This window comes from Dryobates pubescens, chromosome 32 (assembly GCF_014839835.1).
Source record: "Dryobates pubescens isolate bDryPub1 chromosome 32, bDryPub1.pri, whole genome shotgun sequence".
In the NCBI taxonomy this organism is placed as follows: Eukaryota; Metazoa; Chordata; class Aves; order Piciformes; family Picidae; genus Dryobates; species Dryobates pubescens.
This window is the reverse complement of record NC_071643.1, coordinates 8,476,312-8,504,050: the sequence shown is the minus strand read 5'-3', so window position 1 is coordinate 8,504,050 and position 27,739 is coordinate 8,476,312. Positions and strand designations below refer to the sequence as shown.

Genomic DNA, 27,739 nt, shown 5'->3' with positions numbered 1-27,739 from the left:
AACAACCCATGAATGTTGTATGTGCAAAACCCAGCACCTGAGGACAGGTCTAGATCACGTGGCAGAAGCTCATCAGTGAGAGGAAAACTGTGAAAATGGAAGGAGGGAAAAGGCAGTACGTGCTGTTTGTGGCAACCTGTTTGAAAACACAGTATTCTTAATCCCTTTCAGCTGTTTTAAGGTAGTATTATCAGTTAACACTAGCCTTGAATGACCAAGAGCACAAGAGCATTAAATTTGTTTTGGCCTGAACATGTTACAAACATCCTCAGATACAGAGATGGAAAAGTGGGCATATGGCAGTGAGACAGCATATTCTAAATGTGACACAGGTGGCACAAGAGATGTGGAGAACAGCACAGGGAGCAGAGCTGAGGTGGGTGTAGGAGTGGAAAACATCTTGGGTAACCTTTAAGGGTGGTAGCATGAAGCACAAGGGACTGCTGACTGCAAGAAGCCTATGTCTATGAAATATATGATTTTCAAATGCAGTAAAATTTGTAATCCTTTAGCCAGTCCAAAGCTGAGTTCAGGTCCTGGGCAACATGCTCAGAAATGATCAGTCTGTCTGTGCCAGGCTCAATGACTATCTCTTTAATAACACCAATCTAAGAAGATTACTTTTTGCCAGGGTTGTAAAGCAGCTTAGCAGAGGTGTGGAGAGAGGACTGAGATGGCAGTAGAATGTATATGAAGGTAATATACAAATAACAGACTGAATGGAAACAGTGATTCTGCTTGGAAGTACAGCAAGAAAACCCTGCTAGTATTGTCAGATACATCAGGAATGGTATTTCCTGCAAAGCCCAAATGATTCTAGTAGCCTACATCTCATTCCCAAAAGTCTATCTTAGTGCATTCAAGAAAATTAATTTGGGTTAATTAAAAAGGCAAATTTGAAGTGCATTAGGATATATCCACATAGTGAAAAACGATCAGCCTACCAAATACTCTTATCTGTGGTGGCTTTTGCATGTCCCTAGCCTGCTGCTAAGTGGAACACATTAATTGGAACCATTGTGAAAGCATAATATCCTCTTTTTTTTGAGGTTGGTTATTGTCTCTGTAATTCTGCCTGGATTTCTTTTTCTTTCTGTATGAGTGTACCTTAGTTATACATTAAGCTTTAAAGAAATATTGTTGACAGAGTGGTCTCATTGCTTCATATACATGCACAGGCATATGTTCCTGGCTCCTTATTCCTAAACCTAACTGGAGTCTATTTAACACCTCCCCATAAGAACTGGAGAGAGGTTCTGGAGAAGACCAAAGCAATAGTGTGACAAAGTGATGGCACTGTGTTGGAATCATCCTCTGACACTGACCACAGCACATTAGTAAGATGCCCTATTGCAGACTTCCTCCAGCCCTGAATTGGCCCCATCACAGATGGTCCAAATACTGCCAGCAGGCAGAGCAGTGCCCTGCCACTGCCTTTAGTAATACCTTTGAGGCTGTTCCTAAAGAGGGCTTTGAACTTGCTGAGCATTGTCTGCTTGGTTTATCACTAGAAACCTGCTGACTGTGTTCAGCAGAAGGTGTCTGGAAATGTCCCTGAGCCCTGAATTTGCAGTGGGAGGTCTTTGGTAGCAAATCACAGAGAGTTTGGGGAGACAGGAAAGCTGCAGTGCCAAACTGGCCTTTTGAATTATGAAACCCACCAGTAAGGCACCAGGACTTTCCATGCAAGAGCTACGTACTCTATAGGAATATGAACTACATTTAGTGTATGTGGCTAACTCTATTTCTAAATAAGTTTGCTGAATCCACTTAGAATAGGAACTGACCTCACCCAAACACTGAATGAGGCAGTTTATTAACCCCAACATTTAATGAGGTGTTTTATTAACTGTTTATGCAAAGTGAACAAAGTGGAATTTCCATTAGTTCCTTTAAACCATAAGGGATAATTTCTAAGAAACCCTTGACCTCTCATTTCAAGTGAATTTCATCACACTGTTTTGATTTATAATTTCAAAGACAAAATGGTCTCTTGCTTCCAGAAGTAACCTGTTTGGGAAGGATCTGAACCTGTGAGATGCTTTGCTCCTGCTTGACTTCAGGGAGGTCTCATTAATTCGTGGAATGCAGCCTGGATGAATGGTTAGGATTATCCCAACAGCAAATTGTACAGTGTTTGTATGTGAGTGTTTGCTTTCTCAGTCAATGATGACAGAATTGTGCTTCATGCAAGCAGTTACTATAAATGAAAAGGTCTTGATTCATCACCATGTCACTGCAGAGTTATGTCACTGTCATTCCAGCAAGAAGGTCCGGGACCACAAATGTTCTTTCAGCCATAAGGAGCTCATTTGGATGATTAGTTTCATGTCTTGGACAACTCTTGGGGACTTTAAAATGCTACAGTGATGTTTGAAAAGCATAGTATTTAAAAGAGGAAAGTCCCTTGTCCCAAGGGTTTGTCCTGGAGGAAGAGAAATGCTCACTAGGTACTTAACACTGGAGTTCTGGGGAAGATTAGGAGGGATTTAAAGAGGCTGTTATTTTGATAGCGTTCTGCTGATGTAATACCAGAGAAAGCCAGCACTGGGCTACAATCTTATGACACCATAACCAGAATCCTGTAGTGACAAAGTGTTACATACCCCTGATGAATTTATATTCTGCTCTGTTTTTAGTGTCAGCCAAACCAAGACCTCACAGTGATGAGTACACAAAGAAGATTCCACCGCCTAAGCCAAAACGAAATCCAAACACTCAGCTAAGCACATCTTTCGATGAGACATATATCAGAAAGCACGGCCCCATGAAGACAACGCTCACCAGGGATGCCTCTTTGTCACAAGTCAGCAGTCCTGCACCAGATACAGAGGAAGAGGAGCCTGTTTATATTGAAATGGTTGGGAATATTCTCAGAGACTTCAAAAAAGATGAGGATGACCAAAGTGAAGCAGTCTACGAGGAGATGAAATACCCCATATTTGATGATGTAGGCCAAGATTCAAAATGTCAATGTGAATATGACCATCACACTTGTTCTTCTCAGTGTGCTACTCCCACAGTGCCTGACCTAGATTTCACCAAGACTTCAGTGCCATCTACTCCCAAGGGCTTGCTTTGTGACATACCCCCACCATTTCCAAATCTGCTTTCTCACAGACCTCCGCTACTGGTGTTTCCACCAGCACCAGTGCAGTGCTCCCCGAATTCTGACGAGTCTCCTCTCACTCCACTGGAGGTCACAAAGCTTCCGGTGTTAGAAAACGTGTCTTACATCAAACAACAAGCCGGAGCGTCTCCATCTTCACTGCCACCCCATACACCAGGCCATCAAAAACTGGAGAAAGACCAGACAGTTTCTCATGGAACTAGCACCCCTGGGCACACCTCCTCACCTCCTCATCCCTCTACCCTATATAGAACACAGTCTCCACATGGTTATCCTAAAAGTCACTCTGCCTCACCTTCTCCTGTCAGTATGGGTAGGTCTCTTACTCCTTTAAGCCTCAAAAGACCTCCACCTTATGACTCTGTACATTCAGGAAGTCTCTCAAGAAGCTCTCCATCAGTGCCTCATTCTACAGCCAGAAACACATTGCAAGAAGGAGGAAAGATGGTAAATGTCTCAGTCAGTACCTATGGGTCATCGTCTCAGAGTGGTTCCCGCTCTCGGACACCCACCAGTCCTCTGGAGGAGCTAACCAGCCTCTTCACCTCAGGACGAAGTCTCCTGAGGAAGTCCTCCAGTGGCAGAAGATCTAAGGAACCTGCAGAAAGTAAGTTTTTGATGTAATATTTCCTCATTCTTCCTTGTACAATGTCTTTCACTATGTTTTGCTAAATCGAATGCTTGCAAACATCAAATACCTCAGAATTCTGAGTTCCTTGTATACTTTTTTTTTTGAACAGGAAGAAAAGGTTTTATTGTTAAACTGCTTTAGCTATCACATTGTTAGGTTTTAAAGATTTTTATACCTGCACACTGCACAACAGAAGTAAAATTCATGGCTTGGTCTTGCAAACGGAGTTTTCATTAACTTTTCCATAGCCATAAGGGTCTAAGGGTCTCAGGTGAGCTGGGATCTTTCCACCACACCACATCTGTTCTTGGTGGATTCTAAGACACAGTAATTGTCCAAGCATCTTGTGTCTAAATACCTAGTAGTTGCTTTTGGCAAGATCCATTGATTGTCCTTAAGTTGGCCAGTGATCACAATGTATATGATGGCAAGCAGAGGTACAATCCCTCCCACTGCCTCTTTCTGCACTATGCCACATAGCATCCCTCTCAGCTGTGCTGCTCTGCCTGGTTGAGAGGCCATACTGTGAACTGATCTGAAAACCAACATTTCAGACACACAGAGAAAAGCACAGGAGAAAGCTGTGCAGGAAAACCTTAAGCCAATATTGACTTTTCACATGGTATGTCATAAAATCCTTGTTCCATACACGTTCAGGCTTACTCTGCGTACACCTGTTTCTGAGTTAGGGAAATGTGGGAGCTCTGAATGAAATCAGCAGGAGTCAGAGGTGTGAGGGAAAATAGAACCTGGCAGCAATATTTCTGTTGCAAAAAACTCGTTTGGTGTTGCCAAAGATGAGGGCTTGCTGTGGAATGCAGCCATAGCACTGCCTGTCCAAGTGCAAAGTGGGCTCCATACACCTTTTTCTCCAGGAAAATCAGCATATGACATAAAATTCTTGACACCTGCCTAGTGGAGAAGTTCCTTTCATGGAAGAGCTGATCTTTTGTTTAAGTGCTTGGCAGCTGTAACATGTTAAAGACAATGTGATAATTTGCTCTGGTCTATACCTGATACAGGATGGGTCTTCTGGTTTCCAGACTGCCATATTACTGCAGAAGAGAATTCTGCACCACCTTTCTGGTTGTGTTTGTGCTGTTCTCTTGCATCACTCATGGCAGTGTGGTCCCATCACTCTGGGGCATGATCAGGCGGCTCACCAGAACCTCTCTGCCTGGATTTTCACAGGCATAGGCTGCCTGCTGTGCACCTCTGCAGTTGAGTGAGAATGTGTGAACGTGTAAGTATGGAGAAGTGGCAGAGGTTTGGGTTGGCATGCAAAGCGTCCCTCCTGCTTCATGGACTTTGCTAGCCAACACCAGCACTTTCATTTATCTCTGTGCAAATCAGGAATACTGACTGAAATCAGAAGCAGATGGTGAAATGCCTCCTTCTCTGAAGAGATTCCAAACCCATTTGGATGCCATCCTGGGCAACCTGCTCTGGGTGACCCTTCTTTAGCAGGGTAGTTGAACTGGATGATTTTCAGAGGTCCCTTTCAGTCCCCACCACGTTGGGATGCTGTGAAAATGGAGTTAGCAGGATACTTAATTTGGGTTTAAACAGTTTAATTTAGCTGTGATACTTTTGTGGCCTGCAATCAGAAATACTGTTTTAGGGAATTCTTAGCTGTATGATTCAGGAGGGTTTCACTAAGTGATTACAGGAATGAAAACACTGTAACAGTGGGTTGAAGCAAGGCTTTACCTAAAAGGCAAGATGATTCCTGTAATCTGGAACAATTATGAAGGATGTGATGTGACATTTGTAAATAATTGCAATGAAGTGGCAGGGAGATTTTGGCAAAGTGCAAGTAATATTGAACAGTATTAAACATGCTTTCTGTCAATGAGTGAGCAGAAATCCCCTGGAAACCCCACGCTGCACAAGATCTACCTGGTGAGCTTCCTAAGTTGGATGTGTTTATGTTCATCTGTGTTGGCAGAAGTACCTGGTTTGGAGCCTGTAAAAATTCCTGCAGCAAATGTGGCAGGTCCTGGGAAAATTCTGTTCTACCTCCTCATACCTGCCTCCAGAAAGATATTCTCTGTATTCCATTTGACTGCACTTGAATGCAACCCCTTCAAGGGGCTTTTCACTGAGCGACATAAAGTAAACCTTGCCCTGCAGAGCTTTAGCAGCTTTCTTCTTGGCCTTCCCAGGAGCATTCTGCTTGCTCTTTAAGAAGTAGAAATGTGTTCCTTATTGGTCACAAATGGTAAGACAAGAGAGAGATGAGAAAGAAACTGTACTCATTTACATCAAGGGCAAAACATTCATGTTGCAAAGGGACAACTGTGGTAAGAAGAGTGGTGTGCAGCTGTATGGAGTAAATGAACAGACTGCCCATCTAATCCAATTGTAATTTGTCTGCTGTTTACAGTATGCCTTAATCCTGTGGGATTTACTGCACCGAGCAGGAACCAGGTTTGTGCTCAGATATCACAGACGTAGAAGACACTCTGAGATTTATAGAGAATGCACAAAGGTCGAGCATTTTATGTTTTGCTGTGCTACATTAGAATGATCTACCATAGGGAATCTAAACTGTGGGGTTTGGACATAGAATCTGCCCAGACAGTCGCATTTGCCTGCCGTGGTTATACATTGGGATAGGTAGCGTAGCCTGGACTAATCGTGTGATCTGTTGAAGCAGCCTTGCTCCTGTAGGTCACACTGGAAGCCTAACAAAGTCATACAACTCTGGATTTAATTTCTTTTTTAAGCAAATGCAGAGCACAGGACTCACTGAAACTGGCTTTATAGTTGTCACTTCATGGTAACTTGCTCTCAGCACACAGGAAGATTTCCAGAATCCAGAGGATAATAAGCACTAAAAAGAAGTTATATGACTCTTTTGAAACCATGCTAGGAAACTGAGAATATTTGCTTCTAAACTATAGAATTATTCTGAACACATCTCAAGCAGCTTTCTCACTGAATTCTCCAAGGCTTGGCCCTCTGTGACTTCTCTGAAGCTCTCAGTGCCATATGCTAGTCACTAAAACCCAGCACAATAGGAAGTTTTATATTCACGGAGTGTATTTGGAAAATATTGCAGCAGTTACAGAGGAAATTCTCTCTCATCTTTATTGTTACTGCTGCAACTGATATGGTGGAAATTTGGCATCTGATTACAAACTCTGAATGTGTTTACTGGCTTTTAATTTTTGGCACTTTTGAGTGAGGTTCTTTTTGAGGACAGGGACTGCCCCAACCTTATTTCCAGTCAGCAGCTTTCATACACGAGCAAAGCTGAGCTGCCCTTGTAGCCTTTCTGTATTGTTTTCTTTACTCTTCTGCCATTTTTGGCTTTTTATCCCCCTCCATTTTATGTCTATGGAGTTCACTAGAATTTCATTAGTGGGAAATTGGGATAAATCATTTCTTCTAAGGAGTCTGTCACCTCAGGGGCACTTTTTCTAAGGATAAGAGCATCCACTGAAGCGCCCAGCCATTGCTGAATGCACTTGGCACCCACTGGCTGCAGCCATGATGTGCACAGCTGGCTTTTATAAGCAGCTCACTTATTGTACTGGGTTCTTCTAGAAATCCTCTTGTGTGCTGTTAGCATCTCAAATATGCATTGCAGCACAGTTATGAAGGTGGGGAGAAGAGAACAAAGGAAAATAAATGTTAAGGCCAAATTAGAAATTAAACAATTTCACAAAAGGAAAAAGAGAAGAACCCCTATGGAAAACTGAAGATACAAAGCAAGAAAAATATGAAAGAGTGGAAATTACTAACTGCCATTGACTGTTCTAACCTTTCCTGCTTTTGTGGGGGATATCATAATGATAGGTTGGACACGATGATCTTGAAGGTCTCTTCCAACCTGGTTTATTCTATTCTATTCCAATTGTGTGCTCTAACAGCTGGCAGAGCCCTGTGAAAGATAACATCAGTCCTTAGAGGTTAGAGGTGGCCTTGGGTGCTGCTTCAGCCATACCTGTTGTTGCCCTTCACCAGCAATCCTTAGCTACTGTGGTTTAAAAGAGGTGAGAACTGGACTAAATTTTCTCATCCATATCAGCCAGCCTGGCCAGCTGGAGCCTCTTGCTTATTTAAGCTCCTTTGTGTTCCCCAATCAACAATCACAGGCAATAACTGAAGAGAAATCATAATGTGACAGTAAGGTCCTGTAGCTAAGCAGCAAAAGGCAGGAAAGAAACATGACACCTGGGTTTACATGGGAAAGAGTATGCTGAGAAGCAGAGGTACACAAAAGAGATCTGTGAAGGATGCATGGCAGCTTGCACATCCCCAGGTGCCAGTCCCCTGCCATAGCCATGCCATCGCTGCCCCGTTTGGCATGACAAGCCAGTAACTTAGATCTTTCCTGGCAGCAAGAGCACCTCCAGGATCGAGGACTTGTTTCAAGTGGATAAATCGGTAGGGAGCTGCTCCTTGATTGAAATACATGCTCTGCTCTTTGTTGTCTTGCTGCTTTCACACAAGAGAGTGGATACATTTTAAAGGCATTTCAAGTCACTGCTGGGTGGGATGTCCCTTCCACTCTTCAGCTGAAGGAATGTCATTTTACCAGAAAATATGCCTTTTGAGGTGATCCACAATGCTTTTGCTAATTGGTACCACGACACTGTCTCCTCTTCTAATTCAGCAATTTAGGCTCATCAGCAAACCAGCTCCTCCCAGGACTGTGGCGGTGTGCAGAGGCATTGAAGAAGACATAATTTCATAAATAATTGCTCAGGTTTTTCTGGAAGCAGCTGCCATCTCTGATTGTCTATGTGGATTTTTTTAGTCCTTCTGTTTATATTGCTTGACTGCTTGATAGAATTTCTGGTTAGCAATTTAATCAGCCTTTCTCTTTATGAAGAAGAGATAAACTTGTAAGAGGCGAGAAAGAAAAATCGGCAGGGATAAAGCCATTTCCTTTTTGTTCAGATTCAAAGTAAAAGTCGTTTTCAGGTAAAGGACTGAAAAGGACATTTTCTCATGGGACTTGATGTACAGAAGGATGTGAGTTTTCTGTTGCTAAAAAGAAAGGGAAAAAATGCCTTAAATTCTCTTCCAAGCACCTCCTTCACTGCTGTGAATAAGCAAAGTAGCATGTGCTGCACTTAAGGACATGGGTAATGATAATAGGTTTGGAGTTTTAAGTGCCATTGATTTTTTAATTTCCCCCCTCCCCCTGCACAGAGCTTTCTAAGCCAGAGAAATGTCTTGACCTTTAGGCCAAATCCTCAGCACTTGTAAATCACCACTGCTGCTGTGAAATCAGGAAAGCTACTCCACTTTACACCATCCATGTCTCTGGCTTCAAAGAAATGAATGTGTCTTTGGTGACTACAGCAGCTTGTGTTCAGAGTGGTGTAGGCATGCAGCAGGACAGTGAATTGAGAGGGTTTTGTCATCTTGTTTCTAATAGGACCTCATAATTTATGAGCAGTTTATGGGTGTTCAGTGATAATGGTAAGAAGTGCTTCATCTGATGGTGTTTCCCATAAGCATATATTACCTTCAGCAAAAAGGCTGAGTACAATTTCATAATTCTCCTTGTCTTTTGGGGAAGGTGGGATTGGTGTAGGCTGTCTGCATGCTCCTCTTGTGAGAGCTAAGGAACATAAAAAAGAGGATAGAAATGGAGCAACACTGATTTAAAGGAATGGTGTGGTTTTATTGAGGTAACCTCTCCTCAGGATGCTGCTTCAGCCATGCGGAATGGAACCAGCCAGGATGGCATTGCCAAGGTGAGGAAACATGCCTGGTGGGTGGCAGCTGTGACTGTCAACCCACACTCATCCATATCCATGCTGGATTTGATAGAGTTTGTGCTTTGCTTCTGTCTGCTACAAGAGTGTATGGTGGGATTGAAGAGGGAGATGTGTACAGCCATTAGAGCTGTTAGGGGCTTGTATGATTACCTCTAACTGGTGTCACTTGGAGATAAGTTGCTTCAAAATGATACGGAGCATCTTGCTGGTGTCAGCTGTCTTCAGAGAACTTTTGGAGGGAATCTTACTACCATGTGTTGCAGCCATTGGAGAGTTGGAAGGTTTACACAGGAGTTGCAGTTCAGATGTTGGAAGATACCTGGGATCTTGGCTTTGTGAAAGGGAGAAATCAACTCCATGAGAATGTGGATGAAAGCAGTGCCTGGAGACTGTAGTAGGCACACCACCATCTATTTGTGTGCTGCCTTTCTTGGCTGCCTGGAGCAATGGCTCTCAGATGGGACCAGCTGGTGCTTCTGACACCTTTGGCTTTGGCAGTAGAGGCTCCTGTTTCAAGGCTAGATCTTTTAGAGCTTTTCTTTACAACCAGACACTGGACCCTGAATTGTGTCTTTTCTAAGAATCAGATGTTTTCTTGTGTTAGGATCCCAATGCATTTTTGCTCCTTAAATCCTAAAACCAGAGACTGATAGTAAGAAGGCTCACATTTGTGGTGTTTGATTTTAAGAAGCATGATGTTCATAAAGCACTTGGACATGTTCCACAAGTGGGTACATAGAGATAAGTCTGTTTAAAATACATCACAGTTTTGTTTAGCAGAAATAAACAAAATTCCCCAGCTCACTCCACCACTTCTGCACCAAGCACTTGGAGCTTTAGGAGGGTGAAATACTGTGCAAGTTTCCAAGAGAGCAGAATACAACAGTTTCCCCATGAGCTAAACAAAAAATCTACCTTTTTTTCCCCCAGAAACAGGAATACCTACATCATAGCCAGAGGAGCTGCTCAAAATCATTGTTACATGAAAGTCTTTTACATGCTGGCTTATGATCTGAAGTCTGGTTTCCTGATCTCTTGAGCTGCCGTCGGTGCGTCTTGGCAAGAGATGGAGTTTAATTAAATGCCTTATCTGTGCTTACAGTGACACAGCTCTGGCCCTAGAAGCTCTGTGATTTTAAAAGAAGATGGTAGGAACTTTGGATGGAATAAAGAAAGGACAAGGTTTCCTCCCTCCATTCTAAAATCCTGTAGTACTGACTGCTATTTCTCCTCTTGTGGTTGGTTGGTTGGGTTTTAAATTCCTTTACCTTCCTGAGCTGGGGAACACAGACTGAGAAGTGGTTTATGTATCAGTTTTTAAAAACCTTGTCTTTCCTGGTCTGTCTGATTTGATTCCTGGCAGAGTGAGGCCAGTTCTTACACCTCATCATCAAACAACCTATCCAAAGCTCCTTGAAGTATACAATAAGATGTATTTCAGGGGATGCCATGATAAATGATGGCAGGAGAGGTCCTCTCTTTTGTTTTTGACTGGTTTTCAAACCAAGGTACCTGGGTATCCAGAATGTCACTGTGAATTATACACAGACTATGAAAAAACTGGGTATAACCTCCTGATATACTACACATTATCATCAGTGCATTGTCTAATCTTCCTGTAATGCTCTGATAAAAATGTGTAGGCTCTTAACTGAGAGAATGTGGATGTGCTTCTCCTGAAGGTTCCTCTGGACCTTCCAAAGGCCCATCAGTAACAAAAGAAATCAACCAGATCAAAAGCTTTATTTGGGTTATGTGTGTGACATTGATTCAAATATTGAGCCATGAGGCTGTCAGGGTGTATAAACATGCTGGGTGCAGGTAAGGGGAGCGGTACAGGAGCACTGGGGGAAAAATTGTCAGGATAATAATGCGTATTAAAAAATTAGGTTCATTTACATCGGCTGTGATGTGAAGATGAAGGTTACTTTTACTCCTCACAACAGAATTATCCATCCCTAATAATTACTTTTTGGTTAAAACAGTAACATGTAATTAGCACTTAATCTGGCACTTAGGAGTGAGTAAGGAGAACTATTGTTCTTCCAGCTATTCATGTGAAGGAGAGAAGCTGTGTGTTCAATTCTCTAACTCAAAAAGTACCCTCTTTCAGGCCATCTATAGCGATTTTACTGCTTGGGCAATGTTGGCATGATTTGTATTTAATCTATACATGCTGGAACACAGAGACACTTGTGCCAGCCACACTAGCTGCTCTGCATGCTTCTGAGAGCAGTAATAGCCACATCTTGCAAGAACAGACATCATCTGGGGCTGTGTAAGGCCATCTGCAGCTCCACTTAATTCCTCAGGATCTGAAGCTGGTGCTGTCATGCCTTAACAGTAACCCTGGCTTAGCTAGCAAGAGTAGAACCAGTTCACAAAATGAAACCTCTGACTGCAAAGTGGCAAGGGCATGAAATTATTGATTCTGATAAAAAGTATAAGAAGGTTGAAGGACATACAGGGTTGATTCTGTAATGAGGAGAAACCTTCAGTGTTCACAGAGGAAACAGTGCCTAGGACCCTGACTCAGCTAGGCTTGGCACGGCCTGTACACTTGTGTCTGGCTTTGGGAAACTGAAAGCAAAGGCCAGTTTGGGCCAGTGTTAAGTCAATATCAAGATTGCTTTGATTGGTAAAAGGGGAGCTGTACACATGGACCATCTGTTCTAATAAAGAAAGGCAAATTTTCTCATTCCCTAATGGAGTCAAAGAGCAAAGCAGCTATAAAAATGCTTTTCATAAAGGTAGTCAAAACACAGAGAAAATAGTCAGGAAAGAACTGATTATGACTCCAACTTTCTAATTGTTTGGGTTTTTAAATGTATGAAAGTAGAAGAGTGAGTTTCTGTCACAAGCTTTCACAACCAGTTTCCATCACTGTCTAACAACAGATTCTTGCTTGCTACCAAATCCAGGTGAAGTCATGCACTTGAGAAGAAATGGAGGTGGTCAGAGAATAGAAAACCCCCGCATTCAAACTGCTGATACAGTTGAAAGGCTGGTTTTCAGCAGAGAACTTGACCAAAAAGATGTTGACAAGTTTAATAGTGTCAGCACTTCTAGGCAAGGTTGATATTTTTGAAGTGAAGCTTTGAAACTCAGGGTCGTGAACCTCCTACAGAAACAGTTTTTGTAGCGTCTGTATATTTCAGCTGCTCTGGCTCACCCTTGCTTTCTGGTTTCTTGTGGTATGGTGCTAGGACATGTGCAGTGCCCATCAAACCAATGTTTCCTCATCCAAACGTGAAGGCTGCATAGTAAAGTAACTCAACAGAGTGAGTGTGCAGAAAAATGAAGAGGTTTGGGGAGGAAAGCAGTCAAGTCTTCTTAATTGTACTCTGCACCTCCCCTCTTATTTTCCTCTCTCCTCCTTCCAGATTCTAACGCTTATAGTTTTCATCTTATTTTGTTTTCTCTATTCTAAAGCTTTGGATGATCTTTGTGGGAAGAGGTAGTTTTCAGATAGCTTTGGAAGGCTATAGGGAGGATTTGCCTTTGCTCAAATTAGAGAAAGCTATGTTTTGTCTTTGACTCTGAGGGGAATGTAAACACCTCGTAACTGAAGGAGAGAAACTAGGCAGAATTTGGTTGGATGTGTTAAAATATTGTTTTATTATTTTGACCTATTGTATGCCTTAGCTACACACATGCCAGTAGAAAATGACCAATTAAGATGTGACACACTGATCCCTGGGGGACACCACTAGTATAACATCTATATTATAACAATCTTTTGGTATAAATGTATCCCTTCTTTTCTTAGTCTTCAATAAATTGCAGTATGGAATTTTCCTATCTTGTTTTCCTAGCCATGGGTTGCCCACCTAGCAGCCTTGCACCAGCCATGGCAAACCAACCAAGCACATTATTTCCTCAGAGGGCCCCATTCCCCTCCCTTTGCTGCCTGCAGCAGACAGAGCTGGTCTTTGCAGGTCTCAGCAGGATGCTGTGATCACCAGATTTCACCCTATAAACCAGACTGAACCCTAGGCTGCTCACAGAACCATGTGCTCAGTGAACACTGAGAAGCATTTCAGCCATGTCTCCTTAACTATTAGATAGTTTATGAGACTCTTTCTGGCTCTCTATTGATTTTGCATGGAACTAGGTCAGAGCTGCTTTTAATTCAACAAGCTGGCTGCTGCAACTCACACTTAACTGTAGAAAAGGGGTATTAAAAATTGATATGCAAAGCAAACTTCTGCTTAATTAGTAGGCAGATGAAGTCAGAACAGTCAAACCACCATAGTTAATAAAGATGAGGACATGGCTTTCACTGCCAGTATAACACAATCCTGTTTTGGAGGGAAAATGGCTCAAGTACTGAGCATTATCCCTGTTTCTTGCTTGTGGGATGAATAGCCTATTAGTTTTCTTTGGGAGAGGTTGGGGTAAATTTACAGCTGTGCAGATCAGAGTCACACATCCAGAAAGCTGTTGAAAGGCAGCTCTGATTTTTAAAAGCTTAATAAAGGTGAATAAAAATCCCTGGTGTGCAGAAAGTAGAAGCTGTGTTTCCCTCAAGGGTGCACTATTGCTGCACATCTGATGCTCATGGAAGTGGTCAGTCTGAGGTGGGCATGCAGTTGTGGTGCTGGCAGTTTGCAGGGGACACTGGTGGAGCTGTGCCTGTTCTCTGGTCATCACTCTGGCTCGCAGAGCAGTGCTGCTGCAGCTCAGCACCTCTGCTCCAGGTATGAGGGCATAAACTAGAGCCTGGGATATGTCCCTGGTAACTCCCATCATCATACATGCATACTGGCTGCAGCTGAATCCCACATCACACCCCTCCAGCTGTGCCGTGGAGATGCTCTGCTCCTTTTCCATCAGACAGGTTCATACCCAACTTGCAGTCCTACAAGGTGAGGTCTGATACACAGGGGTGGAGATCAGGAGCTCTGAATCACATCTAAACCCCATTTCAAGTGACTTGTTTTGCTTCACTCCCTTATGCATACACTAAAGCTCAGACCCTGTGAGTGAGACCATCAGCTTCCTACAGTAAACCAGCGCTACCCAAAGTAATGGATTATTTATTTAGGTTTATAATAAACACACAGAAGGAAGAGTAAATGAATAATGCACATTTCAGCTCACAGCTAGGAGAGATGGCAGACAGCAACCCTGCTTTTAAGCTCCTCAAAACAATCGCTCTTCTTCCCCCAAACCCTGAGCTGTAATAAAGGTTTTGCCGTTTATAGCTTGAGGTTGCACTAAGGATACACCAGGATCTGTGATTAATTTGTGCTTAAGAGCAGAGGGGCAGACTGGCCACAGCCTACAGATTCATGTGAGTGATAGCTGCTCAGGTGAGATGTTTTCTGTAGCTGTGCTTTGCAGTCTGCAGCAGTACAAGCCATACCTGACTAACATGGTAGCATTCACAAGCTTTCCGCTGCCACAGTTCAGTGCCAGCCTTTCCCAGCAGCACCTATTGGGGAAACTTTCACAAGGGGAGAATGGTAAAATATGTTCTCTGGAAGAGATTTTTAGAGCCCATCTTGCTCTTGAAGTGGAAAAGCCTGAGATTCAGGAGAAAGCAGAAAAATGCACATCTTTGAATATTGAAACACGATGACACCTGCAAGTGCTTGAAACACTTGAATGCCTTTATGGCAGTTCAACCAACTGTATCCATAAATATTTAAAGCAGTGAATTATTTCTTGGAATTTACATTTTTATGTCCTATTTTGGCTTAGGAATTATTGAACAATAAAGATACTTTCCATAATAATTTCAGCTTTCAAAATACAGTGCTTGACTGTGAAAAGATTTGCCTGTGGCCATCAGATGACTGAGTGAGTTCCTAACATTAATGCTGAGCTTCAGTATCTCCTAACTCCAAATTGAGGTTTTCAACAGCATGAGGTAACTTAGATCACAGCTGTTTCTGCACTTCTCAACTAAAACATAAGGCAAAAAGCTGTGCAGCAGCCACTGTTACCTTTCAGCAGAATATATATGTGGCTGGTTCTTGCTTTCAGTGTGGGATCAATGTGGACAAAGTGGATATTTAAATCCTGCTGCAGCTTTTACAAATGCTTGCCCTCTTTAAGACAATCTGGTTTGATTTTCTGCCAATGATAAGGTCACTGACTCTCAGGTAGCCATAGCTGGAAGCCACATGTGTGTTCTGCTTTCTTCCAACTCCTTGTGCTTGACTGTAGGGGCAAAAAAATGGAGCTTTTATGAGAGACAGTTATTTGGACCACTAAGCTTGCTCCATGGAGCTGCATTTGCAGCAGAGAGGAGCTGCCAGTATGGAAATGGGAGCCAAGTGACTGGGCTATCAACAGAAGGTCCCAGTGACGTGCTGTGCCTTGGGAGGCAAGTGTTCTGCATTTCTGGGGCTGTTATATTCATGTTAGAATTGAGGACAGGTTGAAGAGAAATCTAACAGTGAGGGCAACCTCATGAAATTCAACAAGGGCAGGTGTAGAGTTCTGTACCTGAGGAGGAATAACCACCTGCATCTACTGGCTAGGATCTGACCTTCTCCACAGAGAATGTGCTGGGAGTGCTGCTGGATAAGTTCATCATGAGGCAGCAATGTGCTCTTGGGGCAATGAAGGCCAGTGGTCTCCTGGGGGTGCACTGAGTGTGGCCAACAGATCAAGGGAGGTTCTCCTCCAGCCCTCTGTTCTGCCCTGGTGAGGCCCAGTTCTGGGCTCCCCAGTTCAAGAAAGATAGGGAACTACTGAAGAGAGTTGAGAGGAGGCTCCAAAGATGCTGAGGCGACTGGAGCATCTTTCTGACAAGAAAAGGCTGAGAGACTCGGGGCTATTTAGCCTGGAGAAGACTGGGAAGGGAATCTTCTCATTGTTAATTAGTATCTAAAGAGTGGGGTCAGAAGAATGGGACCAGACTCTTCTCAGTGTTGTTCAGTGATGGAAAAGTGCAACGGGCACAAACTGGAACCCAGGAAGTTCAATCTGAACAGGAGGAAAAACTTCTTTGCTGTGAGGATGCTGGAGCCCTGGACCAGGCTACTCAGAGAGGTTGTCGAGCCTTCTCCTCTAGAGAGATTCCAAACATGCCTGGCTATTGTGATCCTGGGCCACCTGCTGTGCTTGACCCTGCTTTGGCAGGGGGGTTGGACTAGATGATCTCCAGAAGTCACTTCCAAAGCCCATCATGCTAAGATTCTGTGAGATTCTCTTTCAGCTGTGCCAAAACCAGCGCTGTAATTGGGTTCTCATTGATATTTATTAAGGAAGCAGAGATTAGTCTACAATTCTCCCAAAATATCTGAGAAAAAGTGAGGCATTAAATGACTTTTTTCACTTTTTAATGTAGTCACAAGTGACCAGCAAAGTCACATTGCAGCAAATGATCCAAACCACCGACACGTCGTTCTCCTGACTGTGTGTCAATGTTAGCGATAGTGATCACCAAATAATAATGGTTCGGGCTCTGTGATGGGTTGCATGACATTGTCATCTGATCCAATCTGCTTTTCATTTTTAGAATATATTACTTTTCAGATAAACTGACTGAAAATCCCCAAGAAGGGATAGTGGAATGTAAATTTACAAAGTCTAGACAGCCAGCTGAAAACTGATTTTCTACACCTTATAAAGAAGCAGACTATAAGCCAAATCTTTATTTAGTCTGAATATTTCCCTAGTTCCCAGCTGGTTGCAGAGATCTGCTGTGCTTTGATTCAGCTGATAATAGAACTAAGAACACACAAATCATTTTTATCAGGCAACAAGTACAAATGCTTCTCCGTTAAGTAAACTGAAGTGGATAAATCCTGAGCTCCACTCTCAACCAAAGTGTTTCCACTGAAACACAAGCTGGCTGCAGCAGCGTGTGGAATTTCAAGGGGTGGCAGTGAAGTGGTGTCAATGAGGCACCCGCAGAGAAGGTTCTCACCAAGGTAATCACACATTTCTAGTGGCAGCCCAATGACATCAAATTAAACCTATCAAATGATGCATTTAAGATGCTGATTTCTTTAAAGTATTCTGTTCTTTTGGCTTTTGTCTTGCTTGGAAAGGAAGAGCTGCAATCCAGACAGCATCCTGGAGAGATGGGAGAGAGATTTGGGTGCATTTCCAAGGAATTTCCTAACTCTGTTGGTATCTTTCTTTCCCCAGATAAGTAATGTCTTAAAGAAGTGAATGTTACTGGTGTAAAGAAAATAAAATCAGATATGATTGTGTGTACCTGATCTGTGAAAAAGCACCATCATTATTTTGGGTAGGAAAAAATAAATATTATATATAAGGGCATTTTTGTTGAGAACTGAAATGGTTGTCTAGTTACAATGTGGGTTCTGCATCTCTCTACGTGACTCTCTATGTGCCACCACAGACAGAGCTGTGTCACAGACAATGTGTAGCAGAGCTCCCCAAAAGGCAGATGTCATACTGACTGCTCCTGAACTTTGTACTCTGCTGGGGTTACCAACAAGGGGAAACAGTTTGGATTTTCATTCCAGGGTCGTTTTTGCATACGTTGAAGGAGGTAAGTGACCTAAAAGAGGAAGAGGTTTGAATTTTGCAGGATTTTTTCACATGAAATGTCACAGAATCCTCTTTACATGACTTGCTAAAGATTGTTATGTGACTGTTGTATGATGTTGGTAATTGGCAGACACTCCATAACAAAACATACCTTTGTGTTTTGTAGAACCCCTAGATGAGCTGAAGATCAGAAGTCACAGCACCGAACCACTACCAAAGCTGGAAAACAAAGAGAGAGGCCATCATGGAACAGCTTCCTCCAGGGAGCCAGGGAAAGCTCAGGAATGGGATGGAACACCAGGCCCACCAGTGGTGTCCAGCAGGCTGGGAAGATCCTCTGTCAGTCCAACTATGCTGGCCGGAAGCAACAGCTCAGGTACATCAAGTAGGAGAGCAGGGAAGATCTCATGAATGTCCTTGTGAGCTCAAGGATCTCTAAATATACACAGATTTAGGTAAGAGATCTGCTGGGCATTTAGTGCCCACCTACAAGAGATGCTTGCCCCTCACCCAGAGCATCAATGCCTTCTGTGGAGCAGTTTCCTTCCCTCAGGATTCCCATTTTCTCTGCAGTGCTGGAAATGCCACCAGTCCTTAACTTGAACAGGCTCTGCTGATGGCATGCATCATTTGCAGCAGTCATGTATTCCAGCTTGTCTTGCTACAGATCCCCCAAGCAGCCCTTCTTGGGGCAGCAAAAGTGACCTTTTTTGCCAGATCTCATTACACCAGTGCAGCTTATTTGGGAGTTAATGCCTTTTGTTACTTTCCTGTTCTCACAAAGCATCCTGGAAGGTAGGAAATTTTCAGGTTGGCTCAAAGCTTGGTCAAAAAGCCTGTTCCCAGTGTATTAGAGCATTATCTGTGTTAATACAGGTAAAAGGCCTAGTTTCAAGGTACCACATCTGATCATTGGACCAGAGATGAGAACCAACTTTTTTAGTTCTGCAAGATGACAGTACAGAGCAGAATGGAAGAGAAATGAAAATAAGAGTAAATTCTTAGCAAAATGTAGCACTTCTGCCCAACCTTCCCCCATCAGTTTTATTTTAGAGTTGGTTGATCACCAAGAGCAGACAAAACATGTTGGCCCAGCCTTCATCTGGCATCAGCAAACTGTAATAGTTGTTGAATCACGCCTTGATTTGGTTAACTAGGACTTTGTCTTACATAGCTGGGATTGTCAAGGAGAAATTATGGAAACATTTTATTGGCTGAAATTTTACTCCTTTGGGTTTGTTTTTTTTCTCTTTTATGATTAAAATCTGAGAGCTGATTATGATTGTTCTTTCCCCACTGTTTTTATGACATTTCATTTGATGAATATTGCTTCTCATCTGCTGTGACTGTTTTTTCCCCTGTGTCTCTAGCTGTTGCCTGAGCAACATGTTTTACTTTTGGCTGGGGGCACTGCCTTCAAAGTGCTGTACACAGTTCCCCTTGGTGAACTTGAGCATGAACTGCAACATTTACCTCTGCAATTAAATCAGAACTGTAACAGAATGCATCTGTGTGGATACAAATGCTTCCTGGAGTATAGGAGATACAGGAATTCTGTGCTAGGAATTTCGACCTTGGATTTACCCCAGGACCAAATAAAAGCCCTCAGTATGGTGGTGGTTGTTGCTGCTGCTGCTCTATTTCCATCATAGATAAGAGAAAAAAAAAAAAGAAAAGAAACTACTTTTTTCTGAATGTGTGTGCAGACATGTCTTTGAAACCCCACAGCTTGCTGTCTGCCTCCTGGTTCACATTGCTACAGGCATTTATTAGGGCAGTGTTGCAATGACTGAAAGAAAATGGGGCTGAATTGCTGTGCTGTAAAAAATAAGTTATGTGAGAGCACTTCTCATGTCTGCTGGACAGGCAGCTGTGCTGAGGCATGGATTCATTAGGAATGGGAGTGGTCTGAGTGAGAGTGCTTTTTTTCCTGGATTCTCCTCATCTCTATACCCACTAGTAAGGTTGGGAGGCAATGAATCAAAGAATCCAGTTGGAAAAGACCATTAAGATCATCAAGTGCAACCATTATCTAACTCTCCCAAGTCTGGTGCCAAACCAGGGCCCTCAGCACCACATCCCTGCATCTTCTAAACAACTCCAGGGATGGTGATTCGATCACCTTCCTGGGGAATGTATTCCAGTGTTTCATAACCCTTTCAGTGGAAAAGGTTCCTTTAATATCCAATCTAAATATCTCCTGATGCAACTTCAGGCCATCATATCACTTGTTACTAGGGAGAAGAAACACCCACCTTGCTACAATCTTCTTCCAGGTGATTGTAGAAAGCAGTAAGTTCTCCCCTCAGCCTCCTCTTCTTCAGACTAAATAACCTCAGTTCCCTCAGATGCTCCTCAGAAGACCTGTTCTCCAGACTCCTCAGCTTCATTGCCCTTCTCTGGACCTGCTCCAGCACCTCAATGTTTCTTGTAGTGAGGGTCTCAAAACTGAACACAGTGCTCACAGTGTGGCCTTGACAGTGCTGAGCCATCTCCAAACTGAATCTGGAGCTTTCTGGTTGTTTTGTTCAAATGAGGCTGGCCTGTCAGGAGCACAGGGGTATTGCTGTCTCTGATGTCTGACTTTTCTGTGCAATTGTAGTGGTGTAGATGGTTTGAGTGCACTAACTGGCAGTTAGGAAGGTCAGTGCAATTGCAGCGAAGAGCCAGAGGAGACCTGTGAAACAGAAAGCTGTGAGAACCACTGCACTCTTCACTCCCTCTGAGGAGTGTTTTCTGGAATGTTGATACTTTATTCCTAACTGCAACCATGCAGCATTTTACGTTGCCACCTGCTGCTAGAGACAGGCACTTCACTGCCTTTTAAGTCTTACATCCTTCACTCTCTTCTGTCCTGGATTTGAAACACCACCAGCTTGCCCCTCAGCCAGCCTGTCAGTATCTAGCTGGAAGTATTGCTGGTAATCAGGAAGGCAGTAAATGCTCACCCTTCTTTTGGATTACTGGCTAGTACTGTGGGTTTGCAGGAGTAAGGACTAGGGAGCTTCAAGCTCCTCAGGAGTAGAGCAATGCCTGTGAAGCCTGGGGTGGAGTAGCAGCAAGGCAGCACTTTGTGCTGTCCTCGCAGGCAATAGTGGAATATTGCTATACTGCTAAATCCTCAAGGATTCTCCAAGGGAAAGCAACTTAATGCTGGAGGTGTTTGTTACTAGACAGCCTGCTGAAAAGGGTCCAGCCCAGGCTACAATGCTTCCAGACCTTGCCTTCACTTGTCACCCATGTTCTCCACACACAAGCTCTCCCATAGCAGTGCCTGTCCCCTAAAGCCAAATTAGTATTGCTGGGAGCTGTGGGTGCAGTGTACCATGAAGCAGAATTGTGACCTCCATGGTGCAGGTGTAGCCTGGCTGTGGAAGTCCATGCTGTGCTCTGCAGCAGCATTACAGCTCTTTGCAACAATGCACAGCTGTCCTTTTGATTCAGAGCCCCAGGACTGACAGTAGTCCATGCCAGAAGCTTCAGAGAAGTACTTTAAGGATGAAACACTCAGTAGGAAATAATCATTCCTTACCTTATTGCCTCAGTCATTGACATAGACTTAAAATATGACAGTTCAGGGCAAACTTTAATTAAAACATACTCCATCTAATAGGGCATGAGGAAATGGCCTCAAGTTGTACCAGAGGAGGTTTATATTGGATATTAGAAGAAACTTTTGCACTGAAAGGGTTATTCAACACTGGAACAAGCTCCCCAGGCAGGTGGCTGAACTGCCATCCCAGGAGGTATTTAAAAGACACAGAGATGTGGTGCTGAGGGATATGGTTTATCTCTAGACTTGATAGAGCTAGATAATGGTTGAACTTGATGATCTTCAAGGTCTCTTCCAATTGAAACAATTCTCTGTTTCCATGATTCCAATACAAACATGTTTTTTCTCAGGACCTGACTTTGAGAACCTGATAAGTCTTTGACCTGCAAATATCTTGTAACACTGAGTTCCACAGGTTTGGTGGACCTTTGTGAACAAGGTCCAGTTTTCCATGCTGCTGTGCTGTTGCAGTACTAAGTGGCTTCTGCAGGTGAAGTCCTAAATACTTCTTTAAGTAAGAGAATGTTACATAACTTATTCTGCCTTAAGGTTTCATAATTTCAAGTTATATTTTAGCTTCAGCTTCCTCATCTCTTTTTAGGAGACCAAGCCAGCCAGGCCAGTATGATGCTAATAGGTGTGCTTCATTTTTCCAGTATGCATGTTTTCTTTTTTTTTTCTTCTTCTTTTATTTTTCTTTTTTGCATGTGATTACTCTCAGCCTGTCACATTGCCTCGTTGAATTCAAACTGTGCTTCTTGGCAGCTGTAGCAAATAAGCAATATTTCTCTTTTCATGTGCAAAGAAGAGACTGTGACAGGATAAGAAGCTTCTCCAATGTAAGTGACAGCCAGAGTATATTTTGAATTAAGATTAGGATAGGCAGAATGAAGCCTTCCTTGGATGAATAAAAGAACTCTTCCTGTTAAGACCCAAAAATAACAATCGTGCAGAGCTGTTGTATTTCTGGAGAATATAGAAACCCACAGCACATTGGTATAGAACTGCTGGAAATATTTCCATAAAACCTTGTCATGTTTCAGCACTCCTCTTTATTGAAGAAAATCCACCACCACCCCCTGTCACAAATGCACCAGCTAAACCTCTGCATCTTCAGCTGTGATGACAGCACTTGTGCTCTTGGAAAGCAAGTCCTTTCTGTGAGTGATTACATACATCATTAAATGCACAGGCTTGCAGCAGTCCTATCTGCGGTTGGAAAGCCTGCCTTTCTGTGGGAGATAGTCCCTCCTAAATTCACTGCTGGGGCCAGTTCTCTCTAACATCTTCAACAATCTGGAACCACTTGGAGGGGATCAAAGGCACTTCAGGCACCTTTACAGTCAACACCAAATTGGGTGGGAGTGTTGATCTGTTGGAGGGTCAGGAAACAGCATTCAGTTCCTTCAGAGGAGATTTAGGTTGGACATTAGAAAACATTTCTTCACGGAAAGGGTTGTCAAGCCCTGGAATAGACTGCCCAGGGAAGTGGTGAGGTCACCAGCCCCTGAAGTATTTAGAAGATCTGAAATGTGATGCTAGGAGACATAGTTAACAGCAGACTTGGTAGTGTTGGGTTAAGGGTTGGACTCAATGATCTTAAAGGTCTTCTCCAGCCTAAAATTTGTTTTGATTCTGTGATTCTCATCATGAATGCTGTCCATCGGGGCTGTCTTCTTGGTTGTGTCCATGTGCAACCTTACCAGCATTGTGAGGACATGTCTTCTTGATTGTGTCCTTGTGTAATCTTAAGAGCATTGTCAGGACCCAGATTAAACCCGAGAGTCCAGTAATACTGCCAGCTCCATAAGCAACCTTGGGTGGGTCCCATCTGGTCCTATAGACCTGTGCACATCTAAGTGGCACAATAGGTCATTGATCATTTCCTCCTGGGTTGTGGGGCCTGCTTACTACTCCCCATCCCTGTCTTCCAGTTCCAGGGGCTGAAGTCTCAAGGAGCAGCTGGCAATTACTGAGGCAAAGTAGCCATTCAGCAGCTCAGTGTTTTCCTTGTCATTGGTCACCAGTTTCCCTCCTACATCTAGTGGCAAGTGGAGGTTCTCCCGAGGTCTTCTTTTATTGTTAACATACTTATAAAAGCTCTTTTAATTATCTTTGATGATACTGGCTGGATTGAGTTCTAGTTGAACTTTGGCCTTTCTGATTTTCTCCTCCTTGCAAGAGCCTTTTACTCTTCCTGGGTTGCCTGCCCCTCCTACCATAGCCAGTAGGCTTTCCTTTTCTTCCTGAGTTCTACCCAAAGCTTTCTGCTTAGACAGGCCAGTCTTCCACCCTGCTGTCTCATCTTCCTATGCACTGGGACAGCTTGCTGGTAGAAATTGTTCTTCCTTCAGGATTCTCAGCAGTAAATAAGAAACCCTGTTTTCACTCCAGAACCAGTGTCAGAATCAGTATCAATGTGCAGACCTTGCAGATGAACCGAAATGACCATTTAAAACATAAAAATAAAGAGGTAAAGGGACTGAAAGTGGCTGGAGGTAGATATAATTATGAAATAATACCTTTTAGTACTCGTTTCATGGCCCCAAACAGAAGCTATTATTTGAAGGGCTCATTGTTGTTTTGAAGTGATCAAAGTCCAGTTAGCCTCAGCAGAGCAAATAAGCTGTCCACAGAGGAACCTAAACACAGTGCAAGGTATAGAGCAGGATCCAACAGACCACTATGAATGGGGATTTTTTTCCCCACAGCGTGAAGATGTTCCTCAGAGCACTAATTACAGTAGGATGGAGCATTTGTTGGGTGTAAAACTGTTCCCACTGAGACAATCAGAAGGGCTACTAAAAACCAAAGAACATTCCCCATCACTGCATAACCCTGAATGTAAATAAAAGCTAAATGGAGCTATTCCTGAAACCTCTTTTTGTGGGGATCACCATGAAAATCTCAATAGTTTCCCCAATACTGTAACATATATTACAGGGAGATAAGGGAGGTAATACTTCATCTGTCTGTGATAGGTTTTATTTCTTTGATGCCAGTTGAAAGGAGTCTCTTTGGCAAGAAAATGGTAATCTTATTGCACAGATATATAAACTGGAGATGACATTCTCTCTGCTTTCCCAAAGCAAAGAAAACAATCCAGAAGGAAGAGCAGACAGTACCTTGGAGGGGTTTTTTATGTGCTGTGTGCCCGATTCTGCTTGTCACAACAAAAACAGAGTCTCTATTTAGCAGTAGGGACAAAACCAACCAGAAGTCCCTAACTCTTGTCCTCTCTGAATCCCCAGCAAAATTCCAGAAGGGAACAGACAGATCCATTATCGTATCTGTATTACTGAATGAAACAGTCAGAAATCTGGCACAGACAGTACTAAACCAAATCTAATCAAACCTGCAGAATAACTGCCCAAGTCCAAAAGAAGCAAACAGACTCTGTACAAAATGCAAGGTTCCAGGGGAGAGCAGCCTGCTCTTCTTGCCTGCTTGCCGCTGTGCTGACTCGTGGGATGTTTACAGACTGACTCGGAATGAGCGACTTGAATAATGCATTCCTCGAGCAGCAGAAATATTTTTGCTGCTTTGCCAGCTGGATGTTAACCAACCCATTAATATTTAGTTGATGAATAGTCACCCATACAGATGCTGTCATTGGTCTGAGTGCTTGAGCTTAAGTGGAAAGCTCTTCTCCATACCCACTGAATTCTGAAACAGCCCAGAAAAATAAGCATTTAAGGTGACAATGAAAAAGCATCAGGGAGATTGGACAGACACATTTCACCATGTTGCTGGTGGGTGGTGGAATGTGCCAGCTGCCCTTAGCTTTCCAAGATGAAGTCCCTCATGCTTCTGTTCATGATTCAGCCAAACACCCAAAACTTTAAGTATAAACCAGGCCTGGAACCTCCATTTCAGGTGAATCCCGGCTCCACCATGTTGCAGTTCACCACAGCATTAAGCCACCTCCTCTCACCTGGTGTCTTTTCCTCTCCCTTCTTTTGCAGAGCCTAAAGCGAGCTGCAGATTAGGCCGGTCTGCCTCCACGTCGGGCGTGCCTCCTCCCTCCGTCACTCCGCTCAGGCAAGGCAGCGATCTCCAGCCCAGCCAGGTACCATCGTTAGCCAATCGTGAATGACTTCATGTGCTGCAACATGCCAAATCTCTCTCACCTCTCTGTCTGTCATTTATTACAGTAAATGATTTCTTTGGGTTTTGCCTTTTTTTTTCTGTGTGTGCATCTGTGTGTGCACATCCCTCATCAGCAATGGAATTCCCCTGGCCACAGCCAGCTGAATTTTCTTTGCTCTTAACTCCTTGTATCCTCTTCTGTCTTCATTCTGTAATATCAATGTAGTAAAGCTGTACTGTATGACTTGGCCTGGTTTTTTAGTTTTTCACCTTCTCTGTATTTTTTACTGTCTTTAAAATTTATCAAACTTTGATAAATTTAATCTGTTCTTTTATGTAAATTTCTTTCAAATGTCTTGTCTGAAGCACTTGTTTGTCAATGACTTGTACATACCTGACTTCTGCCCAGTTGTACTTTAATGTTTGTGCCTGTCTCACCATGCATGGTTGTATGACACTCTGATTTATCACTGTCCTGAAAACTGCTCCCACAGTAAGTTGCTTTGTTCAGTTAAGGCATCTGGACTCTCTTCAGCGCCAGGTCATGCAATGCTTACAGGACTATTACGCAGTCCGCTGTGGTTGTATTTGTTGTGTATTGTTAGGAATCAGAAAACCACATCAGAGGCGTAACACTGCCTCCAATCTTAAACAGAGACACTTTTTTTATCCTCCTCAAAATGAAAAATACCACATAGAGCCTCGAGAAGGATATGAAAGTGCCTGGGGTTGGCAAGTTTCTCCCAACAGTGAGAAAATGAAAAAGAAATAAAGACACGGGAAACCTGTACTTACCTTTATTTTATATGCTAATACAGATATTGTATCATTTTCCTGTGCAGACTTGTTATTATTAGTTTGACAGAACTAGCTGCTGAGAGTAGCAATTGAGAGAAGAGGTTTCATTTAAACGTGATGTGAATGACTTCTGTCAAGCTGAGAGCACTTTGTCGTGGCGTCACTCGTGTGCATGGGCCTACACGTCACTCTGTGGGTGTGGGGCACATAGGCACAGAGACACAGACACACATACATAGTTGTGCACGTGCATATATGTATGCACACACAAACTAGATGGGGAATTTTTGATGGGCTTTCAGGGAATGATTCTCCATAATCCTATGGAATCTCAGGGAGATTTCTGTGGAAAACTCCCCAAGGACTGCTTTGTAATAATCACGTATGCAAATTGTTTGCAGCTTGGTGAGCTGCTTGTGGAGGGCCTTGACCAAAGTAGGGGCCGGAGGGTAAGGCTGGTTTACTCAAGTACTTCTTAGCAAGGTTCTATTTGGGTAGCTGAGTCCCTACAGGTTAAAATCCTTTAACCTTCAAAACTGCTGCTGGTGTGTTACTTCTGGATGCAGAGCCTGGCACATTTCTAAAGCATATTTTACACAAGAAAATCAGATCCATAATGGAGATTCAAAATGACAGCCCGTTTAAATACCATGTCAAGTGTTCCTTCATCTAGGGAAGAAATTAGGGTAATTGTTCTTCCAAAGGTTCTGAATGTCCCAGTGTTCATGTAGTGTATGATTTGTGATTAAATGGGTCTTACAAGAGACATGATGCCTTGCTGGTTACTCAGTGGCAAAGGCACCTTGGGTGTTTTGAAGGGATTTGAGTCTCTCCGTTTGTATTAAGAACTAAACAATAAGCCTTGAAAGCAGAAGCTGATGTGATAGAAGAGATAATGAGCCTCTTAGAAGCTGCAACTAAGGTTCACTGAAACTGTGGAGGAAAAATCCACCTCACTTCATACAGAAGAAAAGAACAAAGAGGATAAGAGGAATTTTCAAGTGACTGTAGAGGGTGATCTTGTTAATTGAATTATGTATGGAATGGGCATGGCTTGATGAGAAGCAAGAAAAGCTAATAAAAGCTTTCTCTCTCCATAAATCTTCACTTCAAGCTGTCAATCTCTCACTGTCCATCTACTAGGTATCATTTATTATGATGACAGAATTTTGTAAAGGTGCAGATTTGGCCCTGATTCCAGCAGAATGACAGAAGTCCTGTTATCACCATGGTAGACACAAACCTTACTTTATACACTAAATCTATCCTAATGTGCAAACAATCTAAGAGACATAAAATGTGCTTGGAAATGGCTGGAT

The 27,739-nt window shown here is 43.0% G+C and overlaps 1 protein-coding gene across 3 annotated transcripts in view; it reads left to right on the top strand.

Moving 5' to 3' along the window:
* NYAP2 (neuronal tyrosine-phosphorylated phosphoinositide-3-kinase adaptor 2) overlaps window positions 1-27,739 on the top strand; it is a 122,077-nt gene that overhangs the window by 69,275 nt on the left and 25,063 nt on the right. For all 3 annotated transcript variants that reach the window (XM_054175554.1, XM_054175553.1, XM_054175555.1), the window contains 3 exons: window positions 2,640-3,737; window positions 18,147-18,356; window positions 25,499-25,602. In XM_054175554.1, coding sequence (XP_054031529.1) covers window positions 2,640-3,737; window positions 18,147-18,356; window positions 25,499-25,602 — 1,412 coding nt within the window. The remainder of the gene's footprint in view (window positions 1-2,639; window positions 3,738-18,146; window positions 18,357-25,498; window positions 25,603-27,739) is intronic.